This window comes from Battus philenor, unplaced genomic scaffold (assembly GCF_028537555.1).
Source record: "Battus philenor isolate CCGP_79_NKW_IND1 unplaced genomic scaffold, ilBatPhil1.0.hap1 SCAF_14, whole genome shotgun sequence".
In the NCBI taxonomy this organism is placed as follows: Eukaryota; Metazoa; Arthropoda; class Insecta; order Lepidoptera; family Papilionidae; genus Battus; species Battus philenor.
Window position 1 is genome coordinate 939,401 of NW_027181676.1, and position 26,002 is coordinate 965,402.

Sequence of the window (26,002 nt, forward strand, 5' to 3'; positions counted from 1 at the left end):
TACATATATTGAACTAATTATAAACTTAAATTCTATTGAAATATAGTTGTAAAATCTGTGTGGATTAAGGATAAAATAACATATACTAATCTAGGATATGTAACAAAAATTTGGTACCTTGTAACTTATGTCTGCATTCACATCGAAAAAACTAGGAGGTCTGTTCTCAATTTTTAATTAAAGATGTCCAAAAACCCTTATCTGTATTGATAAAAAATTGATTTACGTGCAACAATTGTTCATTGCATTTGAAGATAATGATAAATATTTAATAAGCTTGAGATGTTTATAATCAGTGTTAAGCATTCTTTGCTTACTAAATAGATAACGCTATCTGATACGAAATCACATCCTAACATACATACCAGAGTAAACGTAAATGTAAATCAGTCTGATCGAGTGAATAGGTTTCTCAAAACAGAGTGCAATATAATGTCACAAAACCAGAACACAAACGGAGATAGCTTTCGTGAACATGTAACAAAGATAGAAAAAATTATAGATCTAGATGATGTGCTGGTTAATGAACTTGGTCAATTCGGATGGTTTCAGTTCAAAAATATTCTTCTAGTTTCCGTGCCTATTATGATGTCGGCGTTTATGAGTGAATATATATTTTCCGCAGCTTCTATACCTCACAGGTATGTTCAGATGTGAAAGTAAGTCGATCCATAAGTGAAATTAGTGAGAGTAGTGGTAAAATATCATCACTCTCTTCTATCTCATTTACGAAATCTATTATTTCATAGGCAATTAAAGTTTTACTAGATTTAAGATAGCAGAATCCTGAAGACGTTTTTGTTTAGATGTCTTTAATTATGTTAAACTCTTTTGCTACCTTTGCTGCCTTCCCCAAAGATCGTCAATAAGACTGGACATTCCGTGATCGTGACTATGTCGTCGATACACTCAGTGAGGGTTCTACCGTTGTCAGGTGTAACAGCTTGTGGTTGCCACGCGAGAACCTCTTGACCTCAACAGCCATGTTAAATCCGACAATCAATTCTTCGAGCTACGACAGTGACTTACATACATATCACTAATATAAAAAAAAATTCTGAGTTTTTCATTAAAAAAAATATTTACAAATCGACAAACATGATATTTATTTTTTTATTTCTAACCATTCATAAAATTCACAGATGTAAGGTCCCCGAATGCGGAGAAGATAGTAACAATTTCACGTTTAATCCGGAATGGATTTCCAACGCAATTCCAGAAACAAGCGCAGGTTTCTCCAGCTGCTTCCGGTTTGTTCCCACAGGAATAAACGGCTCCTTGGATTACTGTCCTGATGATGCATTTAATACAGATCGTGTGATGGCATGTGAAAGTTTCGTCTATGATAGAGATAATTCTGTAGTATATGATGTAAGCAATTTTAAAAACTATTATCATTTTTGTATTTAAAAATTATTGATTCGAGTAGGATTATCAATTGATTGTAGGTAAGCTGATATGTGTCGTAGGATATCCGCTTTCAAGGTAAATAGTCGACCTCGTTTAGGTTCAGAAGACCTTGGATTTTAACTGATCCTATTGGGAACATATGACGGAGATCTGTAATCAGCAGTGGATATACTATCGCTGAAATGACGATGAAGCTGTTCATAATAGTGTTGTATTATAAAACATTACAATCTAAAATCCTGGGTGGTATTCCTACCTCATTTTTTTCGTTACTTGATACACGTATGACGTTGGCCCAGTACTTTAAAAGCTACAAGGTGTCTTATGCTAGCATATTTGAAAGCTTATGGGACAGCGACAGATAAAGTCGATTCGAAAGCAACCCCGATATTTTTCAGATAGGTTGGATTGTAAATCACTGAAACCCATGGAATTTTGACACGTAAAGAGAGTTAAGTTGCAAAAATATAGATACGAGACAAGTATATGTAGAAAGAGAGCGATAGTATGATAGTAAGTTTGAATATAAGCGTTAACTTGATTATGAAAGTAAGTATAAATGTAAACATAAAGTTAAACGAAAATTGAATTTGATAGTATATACAAATGTAAGCAAGAACTTGAACATGAACTTGAGCATCAAGGTGAGCATGAAAATACAGATGAACATTATAAGAATGTAAGCATAAACTTAAACAAAAAATTAAGCATGAAAGTGAGTACGAGTGCAAGAATAAACTTGACCGTGAACGTGATCAAGAACATGAACATTAACGTAAATAGGAATGAAAGCATGAACTTAAACAAAAACTTAAGCATGAAAATAAATGTAGGAATGAACTTGAGTATGAACATGGGCAAGTACAAGAGCTTGAATCCAAATGTGAACATAAGCATGAACTTGAACTTAAAATTTTATCATAAATCTAAGTATAGACCCATATACAAGCTGATATACAGACTTAGAATAGATTTTAGTATGAACGCGAGTATAAATGTAAGCAAGAACTTGAACATGAACAAAAAGAACATGAACCTTTGTACATGACCCATAAACTTAATCATAATTGTACACAAACGTGAATACTGATAAAAATATGAATACAAAAGTAATCAAAGTAATTAAGTTCATCGCCTTCTCTTTTTAAATTTAATTCTTTTTTTAAAAATTGTTACAGTTCGATCTAGGTTGTCAGGAATGGATGCGTGCGTTGGCAGGTACACTGAGCAGTGTCGGCACTTTGCTCGTGCTGCCTGTAACAGGTTACTTCTCTGATCGGTTCGGACGGCGTCTAGCGCTTGTGGTCAGCATATTCAACGTCGGACTCTTCGGTCTTATCCGGGCTTTCTCCACCGACTACGCTATGTACTTGGTGCTCCAATTGTTGCAAACTACCTTAGGAGCTGGTACCTTCAGTTCTGGTTACGTTTTTGGTTAGTAAAATTTTATAAATGTAACAAACAGTAAGCGTCAAATTTTGAGACATTCTCCTTTATGATAAAACCCTACAATCTGTAATACAAAGCTCTATACCATTGACTTTTGTGCTCATTTCAACATCAGGTGGCACTTCTCACTGGGCCAGTATCCTTCAACCTGTGTGACCAAAAAAGAATGTGTCATAATTTATGTAAAATACTGTGATTTAGGAATGTGGATAAAGGAAGAAATGAGATGTAAGAAAGAAGATCTGCAAGCGAAGAAGGAATGGAAGAAGCGTTAAAGGAATAAATAAAAGATATTGTGAAGGATGAAAGAGAATGTAGAGTAAAATATATAAACTTATTTTATCCGAATTTGTAACGTCCCTGCTTCACACAAGACAGGCGGAACGAGAAGCCACCAAAGATGGGGAAACTCTTTGACCTAAATATGATTTTAGTTATTTTTGTGCAGTAGATATAACTTCATTTAAATCGCCAGTCCTTCTTTTATCAACATATAAGTTAATATTAGAACAATAGATCATCATAGAGAAAAGTTTCTTATGCAAAACACTTTGACATGTACATGACCAATATAATAACCATGTTTATATTCATTAGAAACTGATTTGCAGACAACCGTGTACTGTTTTTACATGTAATTCTTGTGTAAAACCTTTGGATTAAAGCAGGCTTTCAACTGGTCCAATAAGATATCAATAGAGGAGGTCTATGTTTGGATGAAAATATGGATGAAGTTGTGATGATAGAATTAAAAATACTTAAGCAATCACTTACCCTTACCTTTTAGATTAAGGATGTTTGTGAAAATGAACACAAAGTGCACACAGAGTTTGTTGGGCTCTTACTAGATAAGGGAAATTGAAGTATGATATCATAGAGGAGATGAATTTGATTGTAATTTCTATTAAATTGGACTATATGTAAATCTTTTCATGATGTATACGAGCAATAGAACCCACGTAGGTAGTTATATCAATAAATGGAACCTGAATTTAGAATTTTTTTCTACATTTCAGCCACAGAACTTGTTGGACCTAAATATCGTGTAATAATCAGTGCACTTATACCGTCATTATTTGCTGTTGGTTTAATGATATTGGGAAGTGTTGCGTGGGCGATACATTCCTGGAGGTACATGATACTGGCACTACATATCCCATGCTTCCTCATAGTTTCATACTACTGGTGTTTGGGAGAGAGTGTCCGTTGGCTTCTATCCAAACAGAAGTACGATGAAGCAAGAGCAGCTTTGGAGGATGTAGCAAGGGTCAATAAAACTAGAATCAGTGAGAAATCAATGGAGGCTTTATTAAATCCACCAACGCAAGTTGTTAAAACCTCAGTAAGTATTATATAAGTTACCATATAAACGCCATCTTCAAGATATAGGTCTCCAAAGATCCAAGTCATGCGCTGACCTTGACATCGGTCAACTTAATTGGGGGGGGGGGGGAGGTGTACCTAGCTGCGCCTAGAAGCCCGTCGTCACCACACCATCTTCAATGGCCTTTGGCTGTACGAGTAATTGGCTCCTCCCACTACCACTTTGAAAAAAAAATCAACAATTCATTTAAAGCAACAAGAGACGTTTTCAACGCACGAGGCAATCTTTACCAGACAACCTTTAGATTGGGAGAGACATGAAGTAGAGGGCAGTTTAGTATGTACATACGTACATATACATACATTATTATACACACATACATATATACAAACATACTTATATATACACATAAGCGTATCTATATCTTTATTTACGTGGGAACGGTATTACGAATAAATAACAAACTACACAATATCCTATTTTTGAGGCCAAGGAAGTTCTCTATTACAATATTTTTTAAAGCTGACAGACCTTTAGCGCATCTAATTGGTTCTCTTACTCCATAAACTGATAGCGACAACAGTAAAAGATTTCTCCATAAACATAGTTGAATGAGCATCTAATGGATTCAGGCGTTACTTTGCAGAAGTCCATCATAAGTAAGAAAAGGACTATTAAATAGCTACTTCTGCTTTTCATGTAGCACCGATTAGTGCCAAACACCAAGTCCGGTGTTTGGCCCCAATCGGTGTAACGTTACTCTTAAGGATGCCCCGTGGAGGGGTGAAACACGTGTTGAGTGATTTAACGGTGGTAGTTGTGTAATTCGCATTGTTTGCCGCATGCGTATTTATCAGCGGGCTGGCGGCACTTTATTGCACGACTACTGCTACATAAAAAGCGGAAGTAGCTATATATTAACCCTTTTTTATTTAGAATGAGCAGGCATAGTCAATTTCAAGTTCTCTCTATCTCTCATCTAAGCAACTTATGTAAGTCACGTAAGAAAAGAAATCTAGATTTACGGTAAGAAGGAGTAAACGGGTTAAATAAAGCGAAAGGATGCAGGCATTCCGGCAACGTCGAATCTGCAACCACTTGTGCTTATTACGAAATTGAGAATATATATATACACATATAGATATGAGTGTTTGTTACACCCTAAACTGCCCTCTCCTTCATGTCTCTCATCTCTAATAAGGATAATTATTTAACAATGTTTTTAAAACTATTCACAGGAAGGTCCAGGACTGATAAAACAAATTTTCCGTTCACCAATACTTCTACGTCGAGTTTGCACAACTCCAATATGGTGGATCGCGACTACATTTGTATACTACGGACTATCTATCAACTCCACCGGGCTTTCGGATGCAATGTATCTAAACTTCATTCTAACATGCGCCATTGAGATCCCTGGAAATTTTGCCGCCATCATTATCTTGACAAGAATCGGAAGGAAATTTACTCTGTCAACTGGCTTCTTCCTCAGTGCAGCGTGTAACATCACTTTTGCTTTCTTGTCTGCTGGTTAGTGAATTTAAATGTCTATATCTTCACCATCATTCCAGTCTAAAAACGCCCACTGCAAGGCATAGACCTGCCCCAAAGATCATCATAATTGCCGATCTTGCACTGTACGCACTTAGTGGTGGACCTACTGATGCCGCGTCAACCAGCTTGTGGTCAATAGAGAACCTTTCGACCCCTGCAGGCCACGGTTGTACGAGCAATGTACCCGTCCACTGCCACTTCAGACGAGCTATATACCCCGCCCACTGCCACTTCAGACGGTAATGTACCCGACCACCGCCACTTCAGACGAACTATGTATCTCGTCCACTGCCACCTCAGACGACCAATGAAATTCGCTCACTGCCACTTTAGACAGTAATGTACCCGACCACCGCCACTTCAGACGAACTATGTATTCCGAACGCTGCCACTTCAGACGAGAATTTCTGTTGTGGAGAATATTGAACAAAAATATAGCATATACCATAAAGCAGTATTTTCCTACCTTTTTGGTGCCATGCATCACGTCAGCCATTCTAATAATTTTTATGTTAAACGAAAGAGTTAAGCTTTTGTTAAGTATAAGTTCAAGCAACAAAATAAACTGGAGATAGAGAAATGAAATATAAAACTAGCATTGAAAGAACTAAGAAGAAATAATAAAAACCTAAAATTATGTTACATAAATAAAATAAAAATTGAAAACTGTGATAATTCGTAATTAATTAGCATTTTAAATAAGAATTTAAAATAGTACAAAATAAATATAAATTATGGTAAACAAATGTGATAAAACCCGGATCTGCGATATTTGTGAAACGAGACGAATGTAGTGAAGCGATGAATGAACGGAAGTATTAAAAAGAATGATAGAAAATTGTAGAATGAAAGAAGAGGAAAGATAGATCATACGAAGAATGATAGAAGAGTATAGATATAAAAGGAGAAGAACAACCTGTCCTAGAACAAGAGTACGAAAGGTTCTCAGAAACAAGGGCCATAAAATCTTTGAATTGACCCAATTAACAATCAAATGACTCCCCTGTAGGCTGTCAACGTCAATTATAAATGTAAAACACATTTTTGTTAATAATCACAGTTTATTGTTACAATATAAAGTGATCATTTTTAAATACCTTACATCAATTTATTTATTACTAGCTGATCCCGCAAACGTTGTTTTGCAAAAAAAATTAAAGATTTTAATTAACAAATGTAAGATAAGGGTTGATCGTAGAGGGGTGAAAATTTAGGTTTGTATGTATTTTTGTATGCTGTATCATAATAAAATAAAAACCAAAAAAATTGTCTAAAAAATTAAAAATAAAATTTAGGGGTGGACCACCCTTATCACTTAGGGGTATGGAAAATAGATAGTAGCCGATTCTCAGACATACTGAATACGTATGTAAAATTTGGTGAAAATCGGTCAAGCCGTTTCGGAGGAGTTCAAGTTCGAACACTGTGACACGAGAATTTTATATATTAGATTTATCATTGCGAAAATGATATATGCTTTCCTATAGGTTAAGATATAATGATGAAATTTGTGATTAGATTTGTACGTGGTACGGCTACTGATATATCTGCTGGGTAAGTTTAGTATATCGATGGTGATGACGTCAGTTTACTTGTTCACGTCGGAACTGTATCCGACGGAGTATCGGCACAGTCTGCTTGCCTTCTCATCCATGATCGGCAGGATTGGATCAATCAGCGCGCCCCTCACACCGGCGTTGGTAAGTCAGACATTTTGTTTTATATATTCCATTGCATCAGACTATATTTTGTTTGATGTGATAATTTATTTTATGTTTTTATACAATACATGTATATATAATACTGTGATCAAAAAGTAAGGTGAATTTGTTCATAAGATGTCAATTCTTTATTTATTATTCTAAATCAATTTTATCCCTTTCAAAGTAATCCTCGTTCCATAAATCACAATTATACCAACGCTTTTTCCAGTCTGAAAAAGTCGGAATAGTACAAATTTCATTGTACATTTATTTTTTTGATTTTCTGTACAGATAAATATGTATTTATAAATGTTTTATCGAATGTGCATTACTTTCAATGATAATTGATCTTTAGTATATAAAAAATTATTTATTTTATTTATATATACATACATCAAAAAAAAAAGGAAAAGCTCGGAAAAACACTGTAAATTGACTTTTCCCGATATTACTATTTATAATGATTTTCTCTGCATACACACACACACACACATATATATATAAATAAATATATATGTGTGTGTGTGTACATATCTGCAAAGAAATTAAAATAATATAGAAATATATATGTCTATACGTATTGTATTATAATTTCAGATGGAATATTGGGCTGGTATACCTTCCGTGATGTTTGGCGTAATAGGTATAATCGCTGGATTGCTGATCTTCACTCAGCCAGAGACCCTCGGAACTAAACTGCCCGATACCCTCGCCGAAGCGGAAGCGCTTGGAAAACCACAGTCCAAACTCTTCAAGTAGCCTAATATAAAATTCTTCATTCTTTTAGAAGTTTTATTATCATTAAAAATCCTTGCATCCAACTTTGATTTTTACATATCAAACTTGACCTCTGCGGTAAAACCAGGAGTGTAAAAAGAGCATTACCATCATGCTAGCCGATAGAAGCTTTTTTTTGTTTCGGTGGGGGAAATCTTCCGGTGTTCAAGATGCCCTGCCTCTGGGGGGAGGACAGGGGTATGTGGGATTCCTACTCACTAAAACCCCCCGGTGGTCGCCCTCTGCGCTAAACGAGGGACCGCGGTATCTCCCGGTCAGGGATCGCCACGCGGTCCTCCCTCGCGCCGTGCTATTTTTCGATAGCCCGTCCCAGGGTATGCGTGTATACGCTACCCCCGAAACCCTCGTGGTGCTATCACGATGGTTCGAGACCACGTCGAACCATCATCCGCCTTAGAGTCGCCGAAGCTAGTGGGAATTTAGGGCCCCCACCCTAAACTCCCGCGACTCCAGGCCTCGTTTATGGTAGGGGAGCACCATTCACCGGAGGGCCGTCGCGAGGCGCGTCCCTGCGCTGACGGCGAGCCGATAGAAGCCTACTGCAAGGCGTAACCCTCTGTATCATATCGCCATGATGATGGAGCCTGTATCCTTATCAAATCCTATTCATTGGAATTAAAAGAACTGGTGGGTTCTGCAGCCTTAAGGCTTTTAAGTGAAGACCACGGACTCGCAAGCCCAAAGGGGAGCAGACCATCGTATTAAATCTGTTGGAAGGCGCTTGATAAGGACAACTTCCAACCTTTGGAAGTCTATGGCGGAGGACTACATCCAGCACAGGGCATTCAGGACATACAGCAATTGGCTAATACCAGAAAATTCATAACTTAACGCCATGCTCTTTTAAATGAAATTTAAAAAGTTCTCAAAATTTCGATCAAATAACAACTCTTGAATGCTATACTATTTAATTAGTAATATATTTTCAATTTTAGATTTTAAACTTAGAAACGGAAAGTCTAAGATATATATTGAAACCATTTTTATATATGATCTCACTCCTGTGAAGGATTTGTTGACTTTTGGTAAACTAAATTTACCTGAAACAAGTTTATTTTCATTTCTTATATTTATCATATGTTTGTCACTATTTTTATATGAGATTTGAAATTACATATTATGATTTGTTAATTTTAGTTAAAAAACATAATATGTACATAATGACAGTATCTTATTTATTGTATTTATTAATATATTAATATATGTATGTAATATTGAAAATAACTTTTATGATAAATTTCTTATCACATTAATTATTCTTTTACCGAGTAGATATTTTGACTGCTCGTAAGAAATATAGATACGTACTAAGTTACTGGTTTTACTAGATATCTTTATTCTGCCGAGTACTGATAATATATCTCTTTTCGACTGCTTCTAATGCCAAGGTTTTCAATTATATGATATTATTTCTTTTAAAGAGACTATGAAATATATTTAAATTTAACAGCAGAGGAATGGAAAAATCTACCTTCGTCGTTGTTTCCAGGAAGCTATAACTTGGTAATCTCGTCAGACCTTTTTAGAATTCTGCAAAATGATAATAGGAAAAAATAAACAAAAAAAAACAATCAATAAACAAGAACAATGTAAATAATACACAAGAGTGATAAAATAGCTGTGATATTAGATATGTCAATTAAATGTGATATAGATAGTAAAAAAATAAATACGAGTTAAAAATAAATGAATTATTAAACAAATGATAAAAATATTAAACGGTAAGTTGTAGAATTCTGGGAAGAAGGCAAAGGAAGTGAGAAATATGGAAGGAAGGTGTAAAAAGGTATAAATGAAAGATATTGAGAAGTAGATTAGAGGAAAGAATGTAAGACTTGAGAAGGAAGAAAGATGAGTATAGAAATAAAAAAAGTATAACATAATTATGATAAGACTTTCAGCTTTTCATAATATTTATAAAAAGACACACACAAGAAGCACGTGTTATAAACTATTAAAAATACTAATACATCTACAAATTATTAGGTCTGTATAACATTCAAAATTTGAAATAATGCAAAATTGAATTTAATTATATCAAGCAAATGTATTTTCGATGCGTTTTGGAACGCTACTAAATTACCAATCTTATTAAATTTGTATAGGCTTATAGAGGGGATAATGGAGGTTCTACAGCTTAAAGAAAGATAATGTTGATTTTATAAACCTTATATGTTGCTTATCACCAATTAAGTCTATTAAACAAAGGAGGTAATATTCATAGATAATCGTCTTTTTTTAAACATTTTATTTATCAAAAAAACTTCTTAGCTATTAATTAACATACAAGTGTTTGGAATAACCTGTTTAAGTAACATATCAAGTTGTTGAAATGTATTTGAGTGAGTGTCTTCCCGTGACTTTGTCTGTAATATTTGTGGAAAAATCAAAGGAAAGAAATTTCACATCATCGAGCGACTGCGAAACATATTCTTCGAAAAATCAGAACTAGAATATGGAAGTGTATGAATCTTGTAGGAATGGAGAAGAGAAATGAACAATACATCCAACTCTGTTATCAAAAAGTAAAGTGAAACTGTCATTCAAAACTTCTGGACATTTGGAAGGTATTTAATTTTTTTTCTTAGGTTACTGACTGTCTATAGCAGAGTTCCCCAAACTTTTTTGTGTCGTAGACCCCTTGCCATGTATTTCCGTGTTGGGTAGACCCCCTACTTACCTGATATCTATTTCCTGTAAATTTCTAACTGTAGTGAAGTTTAGTGTTAAAAACTTAAAGTAAAAACACATGTTAATTTATACATTTATTAATTAAATTTATTTAAGTTTCTTTTTTCGTAAGGAGATTGGTAACAGCGCTGAACCCCCTTTCTTCTTCTTGTATAACTAATGTAAATGTTTTGATATTATAAGATAGTATGATGTAAGTAAATAGGTACTATCAGTGTATGTGTTGAGATCCACTATCGTGGACCCCCAATTTTCATTACATGGACCCCAAAATTTTTTTTCGCTGACGTAGACCCCTTTCAGGTTGTTATAGACCCCTAGGGGTCGATATAGATCACTTTGGGAATCACTGGTCTATAGCATTTGCTAAGCGTCTATTTGTCAAAAGTTAGAACATAATTTCGCTTAGCTGAGACCATTTTAAAGAATGCCTTGTGTCTCAAGCACGACACTTTAGGCGGTTGGTGACGAAAAGCGTCAAAAACTTGATGATGATGATATCGTTCCACAACCACTGTTGCCTGATTTGACTTTGTGTGATTTTTGGCTATTCAGTAGATTTAAAAGACTAACGCCGTTTCGATACGATTTAGGAGATTAAAACAGAATCGAAGATGGTCTTGAAGACTGTACCAGAATAGTGATGTGACCAAAATAACCAAAGACTTGTTGGTAGCTTTAGAAAGTAATGCATTAACGGTATGTTTAATGGAATCAGGCGTTACTTTGCGGAAGTCCACCCTAAGTAAGAAAAGGACCAATATTTAGCCACTTCCGCACATGCAGTGGTAGTCGTGCAACAAAGTGCACCGTCCGCCAGCCCGCTGATAAATGTGTATGCGGCAAACAATGCGAATTACACAACTGTCACTGTTAAATCACTCAACATGTGTTTCACCCCTCCACGAGGCATCTTCAGGAGTTATATTACACCGATTAGTGCGATTAGTAGCAGTGTTTGGCATTTATCAGCGTGCACTTTGTTGCACGACAACCACTGCATGTGCGGAAGTGGCTAAATATTGGTCCTTTTCTTACTTAACGGTATTTATTTTCCGGCTTTGTGGAGGAGCGGAGAAGGATGTCTACCTACAAGGTGGACAAACACTGCCACTTGGACCCGATTTATATCTGTTACCTTCCTTAGTCTATAGATCTGAATATTCAAAATTTTCTAGTAATTGTAAATATTAAATTTAATAAAACATTTCTAAAATATATACATTGTTTATTTTTATATTTGATACTGGTAGTTCAATATCTCGTGACAGTACGAATGAAGTAACAATAGATATTTATATGTAAACTAGCTGATCCCGCAAACGTTGTTTTGCAAAAAAAAATTAATTAACAAATAAAAATAAGGGTTTATCGTAGAAGGGTAAATATTTAGGGTTGTATGTATTTTTGTTTGCTGTATCGTAAAGAAATAAAAACAAAAAAAATCGTCAAAAAATTAAAAAAAAAAATTTAAGGGTGAACAACCCTTATCACTTAGGGGTATAGAAAATAGATAGTAGCCGATTCTCAGACCTACTGAATTTGTATATAAAATTTGGTAAAAATCGGTCGAACCGTTTCAGAGGAGTTCAAGTTCGAACACCGTGACACGAGAATTTTATATATTAGATAGTGTTTAAATGAACGAACAGACATCAAAACTCTTGTATACGTTAGTTATATATAAAATGTAGTAGTTTTCCCGATAACGAGAGTAACTGAAGCGAAACATTCAGAATGAGGAATTAGAATGTGTGAATTTTTTGTGTCGTGCGCTTGGCAACAGAGGTTGGTGCTTTTTCAAGGGTAAGTAAATGTAGAGAGATAAACATTTTATAAAATCTTTTATTTGTGGCGTCTATTTCAATTTACTTACACGTACGTATTATTTACAAATGATATATACACTTTAGAAACATTACAAGTATTGTAAAGGATGTTACACTTTCGTTAGAAACACTATACGTATTATAAAAGATGTATACAATCTATGTATCAAATATGATTTATTTTACATGAACAAAAGTAAACTATGATAAATCGGATAAAAATATGTTAGTTGTATTTTGTACTTCACAGTCCCTTAAATTTAATGTAATTTTTAAGTTATTTCAATTTAAACACAGCAATGATTAACTGCGGTCATATAATAAGAAAGACCTGATATTAAGATACTTTGTGGTCAAAATTCACGAACGTAGATCTTATATCTAATATATAAAATTCTCGTGTCACGGTGTTCGAACTTGAACTCCTCTGAAACGGCTCGACCTATTTTTACCAAATTTTATATGCGTATTCAGTAGGTATAAGAATCGGCTACTATCTATTTTCCATACTCCTAAGTGATAAGGGTGGTCCACCCCTATTTTTTTTTTAAACAATTTTTTTGGTTTTTATTTTATTATGATACAGCATACCAAAATACATACAACCCTAAATTTTCACCCCTCTACGATTAACCCTTATTTTTTATTTGTTAATTAAAAACTTTAATTTTTTTGCAAAACAACGTTTGCGGGATCAGCTAGTATTGTATAATTATGTTCAATTATTGATTTTTTGGGATTTCGTTCAACTCTTATCATAAGTGAACAGGATATTTACTTACACTGTAATTTTTTCACATAATTTTCCGAAATAATGTTTCGTTATTCTCAATGTATTCCATTCTTTCCTCTAATTTCCTTCAAAATATATTTTATTCCATTCCATACTTTACTTCTATACGTTGTTTCACTTTCTTCGATTTCCCTCCAGGTTTCTATTTTTTATTTATTATTCTTATTTCTTTGTTCTTTAGCTTTTATACTTTTATTTACAAGTTATTTATTTCTAATTTATATTTAATTTCTGACGATCCTACATAATTTATCTTTCTAATATCACAGCTATTTAATTACATTTGTTCATAATTTTCAATCTCCTTATTTTTTGTTATTTATTTATTATATTGTTTTTCCAATTACCTCCTTGTAGAACATCAAAAAGATCTGGCGATATTTCTCTTTACTCACCAGTCTCTTTTACTCTAGGCCGCGTCCGTTGCCAATTAGTCCATACTCGCGTTCCCCTTCGTCCCCGTGTGCGTTTGTGGTTTCATGTTTTCTTTTACTCTTAACTCTAAGGGATGTAGGGTGTCCGTTCTTGCGACAGTCTCGAGGACGGATCATAAGTCTGAGAATCGAGCATAATTGTGCCAAGTCGCTGACCACGTACGCTGTTTATTATTAAATACTCTAAATGAGTCGGATATTTAAAAAAGATCTTAAATTCTCAAATAACAGACCATTAACGTAACCATTGAAACTTGTTGACCCAGCCCTGGGCCACGTTCGATACATCATCGATGGAATCGCTATAGGCGAAAAGTCATCCAAGTATGATTTGTTTTTAGATTTATATTTTATATTTGTAATATTTATCATAATCTATTGACACAATACTATTTCTACATGTCGAAATCAAAATTAATCTGAAAATTTCTTTCAGATCATCAAAAAATTGCAAATATTTCACGTGATAGACAAAGAGATATATTAACCTGAAAGTGTGCGAAGATATTTGAAGTGTATAAAGAGATATAACTAAAGTGAAAATGGCTAAAACCAAAAAGAAAGATATACGTAATAAACATAAGAATGTGATTAAAGACAATAATAATGTACCAAAAAGTGTAACAGACAAACATGTCGATCTTGATTATGTGCTGGTTAATGAATTGGGACAATTTGGAAGATTTCAGTTCAAAAATCTACTTCTCGTTGTGTTACCTATTATAACTTCTGGATTTCCAGGAGAATATATATTTTCTGCCGCTGCTATACCTCACAGGTTTGTCTAATTTAATTTCTTAATCATCTACGATCATCGTCATCACCATTATAGCTGTAGATGTTCACTGCATTTAGGCCTCTTTCACAGATTTCCAAAACGGTCGATTGATAACGTTCTGGATCTATCGTCTTTCAAGGTTACAGCCTGTAGACAAACATTTCTGTCTTGTAGCTTTTTAGAATAGACATTGAAATATATTTGAGTAAGCGAATTCCGCGACTTACGAAACATATACTTGAAAAAATCAGAACTAGAATATGGAAGTGTAAGAATCTTGTAGGAATGGGTAAGAGAAATGAACATTACACCCTAATCTGTGATCAAAAAGTGAAATTTTAATTAAAAACCTGGACATTTGGAAGGCAGGTAATTTTTCCTAGGTTGGTGGTATTTTAAACAATTTCCGCATTTAATTTTTTTGTGGATATAATTGTAAATTGCATATATATTATCTATTACTGTGAAATTGTCATTTAAAACTTGCGGGAATTAGGAACGCAGGTTTTTTTCCTATGTTGGTAGAACTGCCTATAACATTTACCAGGCATCTATTTGTCAAAGGTAATATCATTTAGCTCAGTCTAAATTATTTGAAAGGATTTTTTATGTCTCAAATGCATCTAGTCTTGATTGGTCGATGTCATACTGCATTGTTTCTTCGCGACATTTTTGCCAAAAAATCGACTCATATCGTTCCGCACCCACTATATTCACTTGATTTGGTTCCGTACGACTTCTGGCTATTCAGCAAGACCAAGGATGCTTTGATACGATTGAGGAGATAAAAACCGATTCGAAGAAAATCTTGAAGGCTATACTAGAAAAAGACTATTCCGTCTATTTGGATGATTCGAATGGAGATTAAAATGATTCGGAAGAATAAATAAAGAATTTACACTTATTTAAACAAAAGTAAAATGAATTTAAACAAATTCATTTTACTTTTGGATCACTTGTACTATTTAGAATAAAAACCGTAGAAAGTATTATTAACATTACTTATAATCAATTAGAAAGGTAAAGATATTTCTGTCATAAAATTTTTCTTTAGTTAATATCTAAGGATTCTTTTTTAATTTATAAAATGATATGTATAATAAAATAGGCATTTTAAAATTGCTTATGAAGAAACAAAGAAGGTAACGCTTTGTTTCTAAATTAAAATGTGAAAAAAAAGTTAATCATATTTATCAGTTGTTCTTGAATTTTTAAGGTTATCAACACGTTTAGTGCTTCATTTATATTTATATTATTGTCTTGAACTTGTATTTCAGGCTGGTTATAAAACAATGAAGTTGATGTTAAAAGGATTCACCTACATTCCATATTTAAATTTCGTTCTTTTCGTTTTAATATGAATAAATTTTGTTGAAAGTGGTCGATAAAGGCATATTCACAAATGTATACGAGTATTTATAATTTACATAACACAACGAAAGCGACTATATCTGTGATGGCTTCGAAATTCAAATCGGCGTTCGAATTTCAATTTGAACGTGCAAGAATATCTGTCTTTAAAGTAATGTGGCTGTACTGGCCTGAAGTACCAATCGTGATTCAATATTAATTTAGACATTTGATCGACATAAGCCAGCAAGGAAAGTTGTAGTGGCAGTGACTAGAGCACTTAGGAGTGAGTAGTTTAGGATTTAATGGAATCAGGCGTTACTTCGCGGAAGTCCATCCTAAGTAAGAAAAGGACCAATATTTAGCCACTTCCGCACATGCAGTGGTAGTCGTGCAATGAAATGCACCGCCCGCCAGCCCGCTGATAAATGCGCACGCGGCAAACAATGCGAATCACACAACCGCCACCACCAAATCACTCAACACGTGCTTCACCCCTCCACGGGGCATCTTCAGGAGCCATGTTACTCCGATTAGCGCCAAACACAGAGGACGACTACCACTGCATGTGCGGAAGTGGCTAAATATTGGTCTTTTTCTTACTTAGAGTTTAGGAGTGGAGACCAAGGACCGGCAAGTTCGTCAAGTGATAACTTAGGCTGGGAACGCTTGAGGAATAGGAGGTATATGGATGGTACGACGGCATTGACAACGCGGAAATTCTTCCCGGACGCCGTCTCAGCCTATAGAGTGCTCCACAGTATCGAAGTGGAAGCAGTTTTGGTCCAGCTCTTTACGGGGCACGAGGGATTATTAATCATTATATATATTCCCGATTAGGTTTTTGAAATTTCTTTTTATCAGTTTACATTCGAGTTATCAAAACTGCTCTTTTATATCAGTTTTTTTTAATTAGATACACAGTAGCACGTTAATGGGTACATCAAGTTAAAGATATAACTTTAAATGTAATGTTAAATGTATATTTTGTAAATTACTATATAATGGAGGTAATATATACTAAAATCTAAAGCAACTTAGTTTAGGCGTTTGTTGACATATTTTATCATATTTTACATGTACCTAGTTTTGTTTATTTAAAATAAGTCATCACCGTCATATCAGTCGATTAAAGTCCACTACAAGGCACAGGCCTCCCCCCAAAGACCGCGTTTATCGGTCTTACGCTTCCCGCAAGTCCATCTCATCAGTTACTACTCACCAGGCTTACCTTTTTTTTTTGGTTTCGGCGGTGGGGAAATTTTCCGGACGTTCAAGTTGCCCCGTCTCTGGGAGAAGGACAGGAGTATGTGGGATTTCTACCCACTACCCCCACCCCCCGGTTATTGCCCTCTACGCTATACGGGGGACCGCCGTATCACTCGGTCAGAGATCGCCACGCGGTCTTCCCTCGCGCCGTGCTATTTTTCGATAGCCCGTCCCGGGGTGTGCGTGTAAACGCTACCCCCGAAACCCTTGTGATGCTATCACGATGGTTCGAGACCACGTCGAACCATCGTCCGCTTAAGAGTCACTGAAGCTAGTGGGAGTTTAGGGCCCCCACCCTAAACTCCCGCGACTCCGAAAGCCTCGTTTATGTTAGGGGAGCACCATTCGCCGGAGAGCCGTCGCGAGGCGCGTCCCTACGCTAACGGTGTCGTCTCCGAGGGGGATCTGTCCTCTGCCGATCCCTACTTATCGGGCTTACCTAGTCTAACTTATCAATACTGCATGGTGTGTGTGCTTGTTTCTATATTCCTGGATCTCTTACTGCAGTACATAGCTTTTCAATGGTTTCATTTTTTACTTCTGTTTTTATGGGTCTCTCGTCTTTCCCTACCTTGGGTATTATAATCGTAAAATTTGCTTTCTCATCTTTTTCTTTCTCAATTTCATTCATTCATTCATTTTTCATTCTTTATAGGTTATTTCATTCCTTTCATTCATCACCTCACGTTCGTTGCCTTCCCACTAGAATACTACAGGTTTATTCCTTTGTTTATAATTTAATTTTTACTGTATTATTTTTACAGTTACACAGTTTTGTTTTTTTGTCCACTTGTTCCTTTTATTTTGTCCTATTACCCTTGTAGTACTCTATAAATGACCCGCGTTTCTCTTCTTTTCCATAAGTGATGCGATCCTTTCTCCGAACTCTTGCTGCAACCGAAACTGCTTAGTAAGAGTTCCCATTGTTGATATTTATGATACATTTTCTTTCTTTTCAGATGCGAAATATCCGAATGCGGTGAGAATACAACCAACGCCATCTATAATCCTGAATGGGTTACAAACGCAATTCCCATATCAAGTACTGGCTTATCGAGCTGTCATCGATATGCAAGTATATATATGAACGGTTCTCTGGATTATTGTCCATCTGAAATATTCGACCAAGGAGTTATTACTACATGTAAAAACTATGTATATGAAAGAACTGATTCCGTTGTTTATGACGTGAGTATATACTCGTATGTCTTTGAATACATTGTCAAGTGTGAAGTAGGCTTTTATTTAGGATATAAGATACAACTTAACCTTCCATTAGGATTGTGGTCGGGATTGTCGACAAGCGTGACATTTTTAGTAGGGTCTCCTTGCAAAGACGTTCACCTTCGTCGACTAAACTCACTCAACCCCATTTTAAATACTAGGAACATTGCTGCTTTTAAAGCCAGTTTTAGAAAATGAAATGAATGAGCCGTTTTTTTTTCTAATATTCCACAGACTGGATGCTGATCCATGCCTTTATTATAACAATATTTTTATTTGTTTCCGATTTTCATTTTCGCATTTCTGCATCTGAGTGTTATCTAAATTAAGTTAAATCTTAGGCTTTTAAATCATTGACCCACTAACACCGAACCCCACCTCTGAGAAAAACTCGCCAGTTTTGAGATTCCTAATGTCTTGGCTCCGGTTGTCATAAACTCAACATTTATTCCTATATCCCCAAGATGGGGCAGAGGGTGTCCACAGTACGTCGTCATCCCGAGCGGTCTTGATCCTCGTGCTTTACTTCGCTCCACGTCACTCCAACTGCCTTCACTTCTGCAGTGATCGTCCGCCAGGTTTACTTTGGGCGGCTACGTCTTCACTTTTCTTGAGGATTCCATTCTAGGGCTTGCCTCGGTATGTGATCAGGGTCCCTTCGGAGCGTGTGGCCTATCCAGTTCCACTTGCGGCGTTTGATCTGCTGGTCGATCGGCATCTCACCGCAGCGTTTCCAGAGATATACATTGGAGACTTTCTGAGGCCAGTATATACCGAGAATACGTCAAAGACAGTTGTTAACGAAGACTTGGTCAGTAGTAGTTGTATGGAATTGATGTTATATACTACCATTTACCTATTTTAATGCTATGGAATATTGTCTTCTCCTTTGGTCTAATGAACAAAAAAGTTGGTGTTGACTCTTATGTTATTGTATTACTCTTATGTTCTCATTTTTTTAAGATTTGCAAAAATGATAAATTTAAATAGTAAAAAGAAATAATTAATTATGTGATCATTTAAGATAAGTTTGCCTTCATTGTTGAAGATGGTATTATTTATCATGCTGAATTCAGGAAAGAAGATAATGTAAGAGCGTATATAAGCAGAATAAAAAAGAATAGAGAAAGAAGTAAATAAATTACGGATAGTTATTTTAAGATGATATTGCATGTGTATTGTAACATATTAATAAAAAGATACTAATCTATTTTAGAAAAAACTGCATCAATGAATTTAGATATAACATATAACTTGTAATACATATAATGTAATATAGTTTTGTTTACAATTATAATTAACTTTTGGAGCAACAATGTAAGTTAATTGATTGATTTCAGTTCGACCTCGGCTGCCAGGAATGGATGCGAGCTTTAGCTGGTACCCTAAACAGCTTGGGAACTTTACTGGTGCTGCCTATAACTGGTTACTTTTCCGACCGATACGGAAGGCGTTGGACGCTTCTAGTGAACACATTTAACGTCGGACTATTTGGTGTATTTCGGGCTTTCTCAGTAAATTATCCGATGTATTTGGTGCTGCATTTATTTCAGACAGCATTTGGTGGTGGTACATTTAGTACTGCTTTCATTTTTGGTAAGTTTCTAAATTGTTTCTTTCTCTAAAAAGTTTGTTAGGCTTTTTATTTCTCATGCTATTAAATAATTTCTTGCAACCAAAGCTTCAAGAGCTTGTCGCATATCTAATGCTAGCAAGGAGGACGTATAAGAAAATTTCCCAAGTAAAGTCACATCGAAGAGAGGCCACGTTGAGTGACCACCTTGAAGTCCAGATTAGTTACTTGGTAGTTTTTTTTACTACCAGAGTAGAGTCTTCTTTTTGCAACTCTACAGAAACACTTGGTGAATGAAAGAGAAATATTGAAGAAGAATTGCCAGTGGTTTCAAAAGTTTAAACATGTGTTGAAGAATGTCTTCAGTGTGGTTATTGTCTAATGGATTCAGGTGTTATTTTGCGGGAGTCCATCCTAAGTAAGAAAAGGATCAATATATAGCTACTTCCGCCAATGCAGTTGTAGTCGTGCAATAAAGTGCACCGCCAGCCAGCCCGTAACATTACTCCTGAAGATGCCCCGTGGAGAAGTGAAACGCGTGTTGTCTGATTTAACGGTGGTAGTTGTGTAATTCGCATTGTTTTTATTTATCAGCGGGCTGGCGGGCGGTGCACTTTATTGCATGACCACTACTGCATTGGCGGATTTAGCTATATATTGGTCCTTTTCTTACTGTGGTTATTATTTCCAAATACGTGAAAGATATCTAGACGATATATTTTTAAAAAATAAACTACATTTCTTCTTTTGTTTTAATATATATATTTTTCTAAACATAATATGTGTTTGTATGTTTGACAGAATTTGTTTGGAATTAAAAAAAAATGTTAATTTTGTTTTTAGCTACTGAATTGGTTGGACCGAAATACCGCGTGTTGATGAGTGCGATTTTACCATCTGTACTGTCTTTAGGTTTAATCATATTAGGAGGGGTAGCCTGGGCTGTGAATTCCTGGAGAGTAATGATTCTGATTTTGCACGTTCCGTGTTTCCTCATTGTCTCATACTATTGGTTGTTAGGGGAGAGTGTTCGTTGGCTTCTGTCCAAACGAAAGGTAGAAGAAGCAAGAGTGATTTTGGAAGAAGTGGCGAAAGTAAACGAAACTCAAATTAGCGAAAAGTCAATGCAGTCGCTTTTATATCTACCTTCACATGTAACTCCTTCACGTGTGAGTATATTTATTAATATTTTTTATAAACGAAATACACAGTTAAATTATAATATAAAAAGTGTAACCTTTAATCCAAAGGCTTTAATTCATGTCCGAACCTCAGAACCATTGCGGCCCGCGAGCGTGAATTCACGTCTGAGTAACTTTTTGATTTTTTTTAATAAGATAACAAAGCCTATATTCCTTACTGGTCCTTTACGATTGCAATACTTATTGTTATAGTAAAAATCTTTTATAATATATTATTACCATCAGTTTAATTTTTAATCTTTAATGGAATCAGGCGTTACCAAGCCACTTCCGCACATCCAGTGGTAGTCGTGCAATAAAGTGCACCGCCCGCCAGCCCGCTGATAAATGCGCATGCGGCAAACAATGCGAATTACACAACTGCCACCGTTAAACCACTAAACACGTTTTTCACCCCTCCACGGGGCATCTTCAGGAGTTGTTACACCGATTAGTGCCAAACACAGAGTCTCTCTGTGCGGAAGTGGCTAAATATTAGTCCTTTTCTTAATTTTTAATCTGTTATATGCATGAGTTTCTGATATCAAGCACTGCTAGCGTAATGAAGTAATGGCTGCGGGCATCAGGCGAGAACTGAATTCTTTGTTGGGGGCCATTTAGGGTTAACAGATATGACTCAGCGAAATAGCAAGTAGAAGTGGAAATGGGCAAGTAGAATAGCGTTCTGCACAATTTTCCAAGCTGTTCTAAAGATGAAATGGTGATAATGATAACGTTGATGATGATATTTCATAACGACAGAAAGTTTATCAACACATGCTTTTTAAAAGTAGAAGCGATACAATTACGAATTTTGAGTCATAGTAGCTTTGGCAGGTAACAGGAACTTAATTTTGGAGATATTGGAACTATTAAAGCTGTGGTCAATGAGGAAATACGTTCCAAGAAACAAGCAAATGAACTTGTAGCAAACAGAACAAGAATAAAATTATAAGATAATGATTAAATATAGGCCTCCCTGATAGATTATCAACAGAAAGGGTTGGAAGGCTAAAACCTAAGTTGTCTACCTTCTTTGTGGGCGTCCTACGGTGCACTTGCCAGCCAGTGGGCTCAGAAATAATTCTGTTAGTTTTACATCATTTAAATCTTTGCAGGACACCATAGGATTGATCAAATACATCTTCCGATCACCTGTTCTTTTGCGAAGAGTTTGCACGACACCTTTCTTATGGTTGGCGTCCACTTTCGTATACTACGGCTTCTTCATCAACTCCACGGGGCTATCAGACGACGTGTATCTAACATTCATTCTGACTTCTGCTATCGATATTCCTGGAAATGTTGCGGGAATTTTTTTCATGGCAAAAATCGGTAGAAAAATATCATTGGTAATTGGATATTTTTTGAGTGCTGCCTGTAGCATCATCTTTGTTTTTCTTCCTAGTGGTAAGTTAACTGATAATTTAAAAGCCAGTTGTTTTAACTCTTGTAGCCAACAAGGCCACAGATAACCTATATTATGTTATTCCAAATGATTAACATACTAAATATACAGTATGATTGCTTACAGATGTGAAAGTTTCAAGGGTTGTATGTATAGCTCAATTACTTTCAATTATAAAAATCAACGGTTTCTAAAATATTAATAAAGTATATATATTAAAAATTAAAATTAATTATAGTCTACTATCTGTCCCTGCATAAATTGTAGTACCAGAAGTTATTGGCATTTAAAAAAATTGAGACAAAAACAGAGTAACAGAGAAAGAAACAAAAAATGACATATGACTGGAAATAGATGTAAAAGCTAAAACGATATTTGTTATACATTCATCAAAGATATATCCTTGATAAATTTGATTATTAATTATATTTAATATCATTGAAATTGCAGATCTCGATGTATTACGTCTGGTAATGTATTTACTGGGTAAATTTGGCATTGCAATGGTACTGTCCGGACTGTACTTGTATACATCGGAACTGTATCCTACGGAACACAGACATAGCCTGCTTGCTTTCTCGTCTATGATCGGAAGAATTGGATCTATTTGTGCTCCTCTAACACCACCTTTGGTTAGTATTATAAATTGCTTAAGAGCACTATCCCAGGGATTTATAATTTACGATCGTTGACATGAATTTTAATCTCCACAAATGGCCTGAAATGTTGGTTGGTTGTTATTTTATGTGACCCCGTTTTTTCAGATCTCTAGTTCACCCCTACATTTAGATTTTGACAACAAGGGTAAAGGATTTTTCATTTACGTTCTATTTTATTCTTCCTTGCTTATTATTTTCTTTTGTTCATCGCCTTTCGTTTTTACATATCTGTCAGTCTTTACTTTCTTTCCATTTAGTTCAGACTTCCTCTTACATCCTTTTTCTGTATTCCCAAGATATCACAGGTTTGTTTTCACTATCACATTATTTTGCTATCACAGACTTAGTTATTGGTTTACGACTTACGTCCATATCATATTTTTATTCATTTTTTTTTGTATACACCTATGATAATTAATAACTTCATATCGTTTTTAATTCTACTGAAGGTTTGGTTGATTATCCCTCATTAGTAAGGATCATGACCTTTCTAGACAATTCATCGCACACTACGTTATTCCATCTGTTTCGGTCTTCGGCGGTGTATTGTTTATTACTTCAGCTACTGTTGTACTATATCGAGCGTAGGTCGAACATAATCGGGCTAGCATATGCTGCTGCAGTATCGTGGTCTCCATCTATCAAACTTGATGGTAATCAAAAGATTTTTCAAGTTTTACCACTTTTACTGGCTACTTGTCACAGTAACTTGAAAACAAATCTATATTTGAATTTTAACACTTCCAGTGCTACCAAAAATTGTGATTTCGAGTCAAAATCCTACAGGTTCTTAGACAATTATCAAATAGCATTGTATCATAAATAGAAGGGTTTTTTTCTACTTTCTCTCTAACATAGAATATTTTAAGACTAATACAATACAAGGAAACTTACTATGGTACATTTATTACATTTTCATTTCGGCTATGACAAAGTTAAAAAAATCAGTCGTAGCACCAATATAGTGAGGCGCTCTTCTTGTCTGAAATTTAGAAACAGCTGTCTATAGAATTAGTCTGGATTTATATTGATCCCTTATCATTAATTAAACAGGCTTAGAAAACATTAGATCAGACTCATATAATATCTATAAATTAAATAGTATCACAAAATATTTGAGTTGTTCCTTTACTCAGTCTTGAATATAAATTTAAAAGTATATTATAAATAAATGATTTTATTAGAGTTTTCAGTTCATTGAATTGTGAATTTTGGGTCATTATAAGGGATGATTTCTCATGTACATGTCGAAAATTGTTAAATTTCATTTAAAATGAGTAACTGTTCAGTTGATTTCTCAGATCAGCATTCCGAGCTGATGGTAAAACTAAAAGTTCAATAAATTTAAAAAACTTTTAAGTTAAACGGTTTTTTGATACCCATATTGTGGTGGTTGTGGAAAAATATGTACCTAGTCCGTCATATTGGAACGGCGTCCATCTTGAATTTTAAATTTTGACATATTCATCGTGTTTTACTAGTGTAGCCCTTTCATTTGTTACCCATATTGTGGTGGTTGTGGAAAAATATGTAACTCGTCTGCCATATTGGAACGGCGTCCATCTTGAATTTTAAATTTTGACATAATCACCGTGTTTTACTACTGTAGCCATTTGATACCCGTATTGAAGGGATTAAGGAAAAATATGTAATCCGCCATTTTGTATTGGCGGCCGTTTTATATTTATAATGTTATTGATTTTATTATATTGTATTGTCATCTAAATTAAATGTGTGTACCAAATTTCAGATCGATCTGACATCGGGAAGGTGCTTAAATTTCAATTTCTAATTTTGATCCAAATAAATTCCGTACGGGTCGAACTAAATAAAACCGTTTAAAAATTCATGTAAATGCTTACTCGAATAAAAGAATTTTGAATCAGATTCGAATTTCAAATATACTGAAGTCGGACCTTTCAGATGCTGTACTGGGAAGGAATACCATGTATGATGTTTGCGATGATGGGTTTAATAGCTGGTGCGTTGGTGTTCACACAACCGGAGACACTCGGAACTAAATTGCCTGACACATTAGCTGAAGCTGAAGCACTTGGTAGAACTGAATCGAAGCTTTAATACAAAGAATCTCTTAGGATATAAGAGTTAATAATACTTTGTCTGTGTTTTATAAATCTTTATATTTTTAAGTAATTGTTGTAAATAAATATTTAATAATGTTACTATTAACTGTTCAAATTTTTTTTATTCTAAATAATAATTCCAAATGAGTTTGAAGTGTTGAATTAGATTTTTAGGATATAGTTTAGATTGACGATCTATGACTTTTTTAAGTCGTCGATGCTCACTCAGGATGCTAATTATTGTCGCGGACTTTATAAGACTATATTTGTAAAGAGCAACTGTTGAGTTTCTCGCCGTTTCTTCTCAGCAGAACTGCCTTCCCGGTGATAGCTTCCTGTAGGGACAACAATGCCCACATTTTATGCTGATCGACGATTCGAAAGTGCTTATAACAAACTATTCTAATAATTGTTGACTTATTGGAGTTTTGTCGTTGATTTGTAATCAAAAATAAGAATATAAATGAAAGTTGGATAAAGTACAGCCTATT

General features: G+C 35.0%; 2 protein-coding genes across 2 annotated transcripts; both read left to right on the forward strand.

Moving 5' to 3' along the window:
* The first annotated feature begins 432 nt into the window (after nt 1-432).
* On the forward strand, nt 433-8,199 carry LOC137918489 (organic cation transporter protein-like). The gene is made up of 7 exons (XM_068761311.1): nt 433-641; nt 1,143-1,371; nt 2,589-2,844; nt 3,876-4,201; nt 5,422-5,713; nt 7,256-7,437; nt 8,038-8,199. The coding sequence occupies exons 1-7, from the start codon at nt 433-435 to the stop codon at nt 8,197-8,199; spliced, it is 1,656 nt and encodes a 551-aa protein (XP_068617412.1).
* Nucleotides 8,200-14,527: 6,328 nt separating this feature from the next.
* LOC137918490 (solute carrier family 22 member 3-like) lies at nt 14,528-25,506 on the forward strand. The gene is made up of 8 exons (XM_068761312.1): nt 14,528-14,763; nt 18,342-18,570; nt 19,947-20,202; nt 21,023-21,348; nt 21,919-21,927; nt 22,479-22,770; nt 23,219-23,400; nt 25,351-25,506. Exons 1-8 carry the CDS (start codon nt 14,528-14,530, stop codon nt 25,504-25,506), a joined length of 1,686 nt encoding a protein of 561 aa, XP_068617413.1.
* The last annotated feature ends 496 nt before the right edge of the window (nt 25,507-26,002 follow it).

Excerpts from the sequence above, each read along its gene's own strand:
- LOC137918489 (XM_068761311.1), top strand. The coding sequence starts at position 433 with ATGTCACAAAACCAGAACACAAACGGAGATAGCTTTCGTGAACATGTA. Across the intron at positions 2,845-3,875 it reads CAGTTCTGGTTACGTTTTTG|CCACAGAACTTGTTGGACCT; the intron begins GTTAGTAAAATT and ends TCTACATTTCAG. Across the intron at positions 5,714-7,255 it reads TTTTGCTTTCTTGTCTGCTG|ATTTGTACGTGGTACGGCTA; the intron begins GTTAGTGAATTT and ends ATTTGTGATTAG.
- LOC137918490 (XM_068761312.1), top strand. The coding sequence starts at position 14,528 with ATGGCTAAAACCAAAAAGAAAGATATACGTAATAAACATAAGAATGTG. Across the intron at positions 18,571-19,946 it reads CTGATTCCGTTGTTTATGAC|TTCGACCTCGGCTGCCAGGA; the intron begins GTGAGTATATAC and ends GATTGATTTCAG. Across the intron at positions 20,203-21,022 it reads TAGTACTGCTTTCATTTTTG|CTACTGAATTGGTTGGACCG; the intron begins GTAAGTTTCTAA and ends TTTTGTTTTTAG.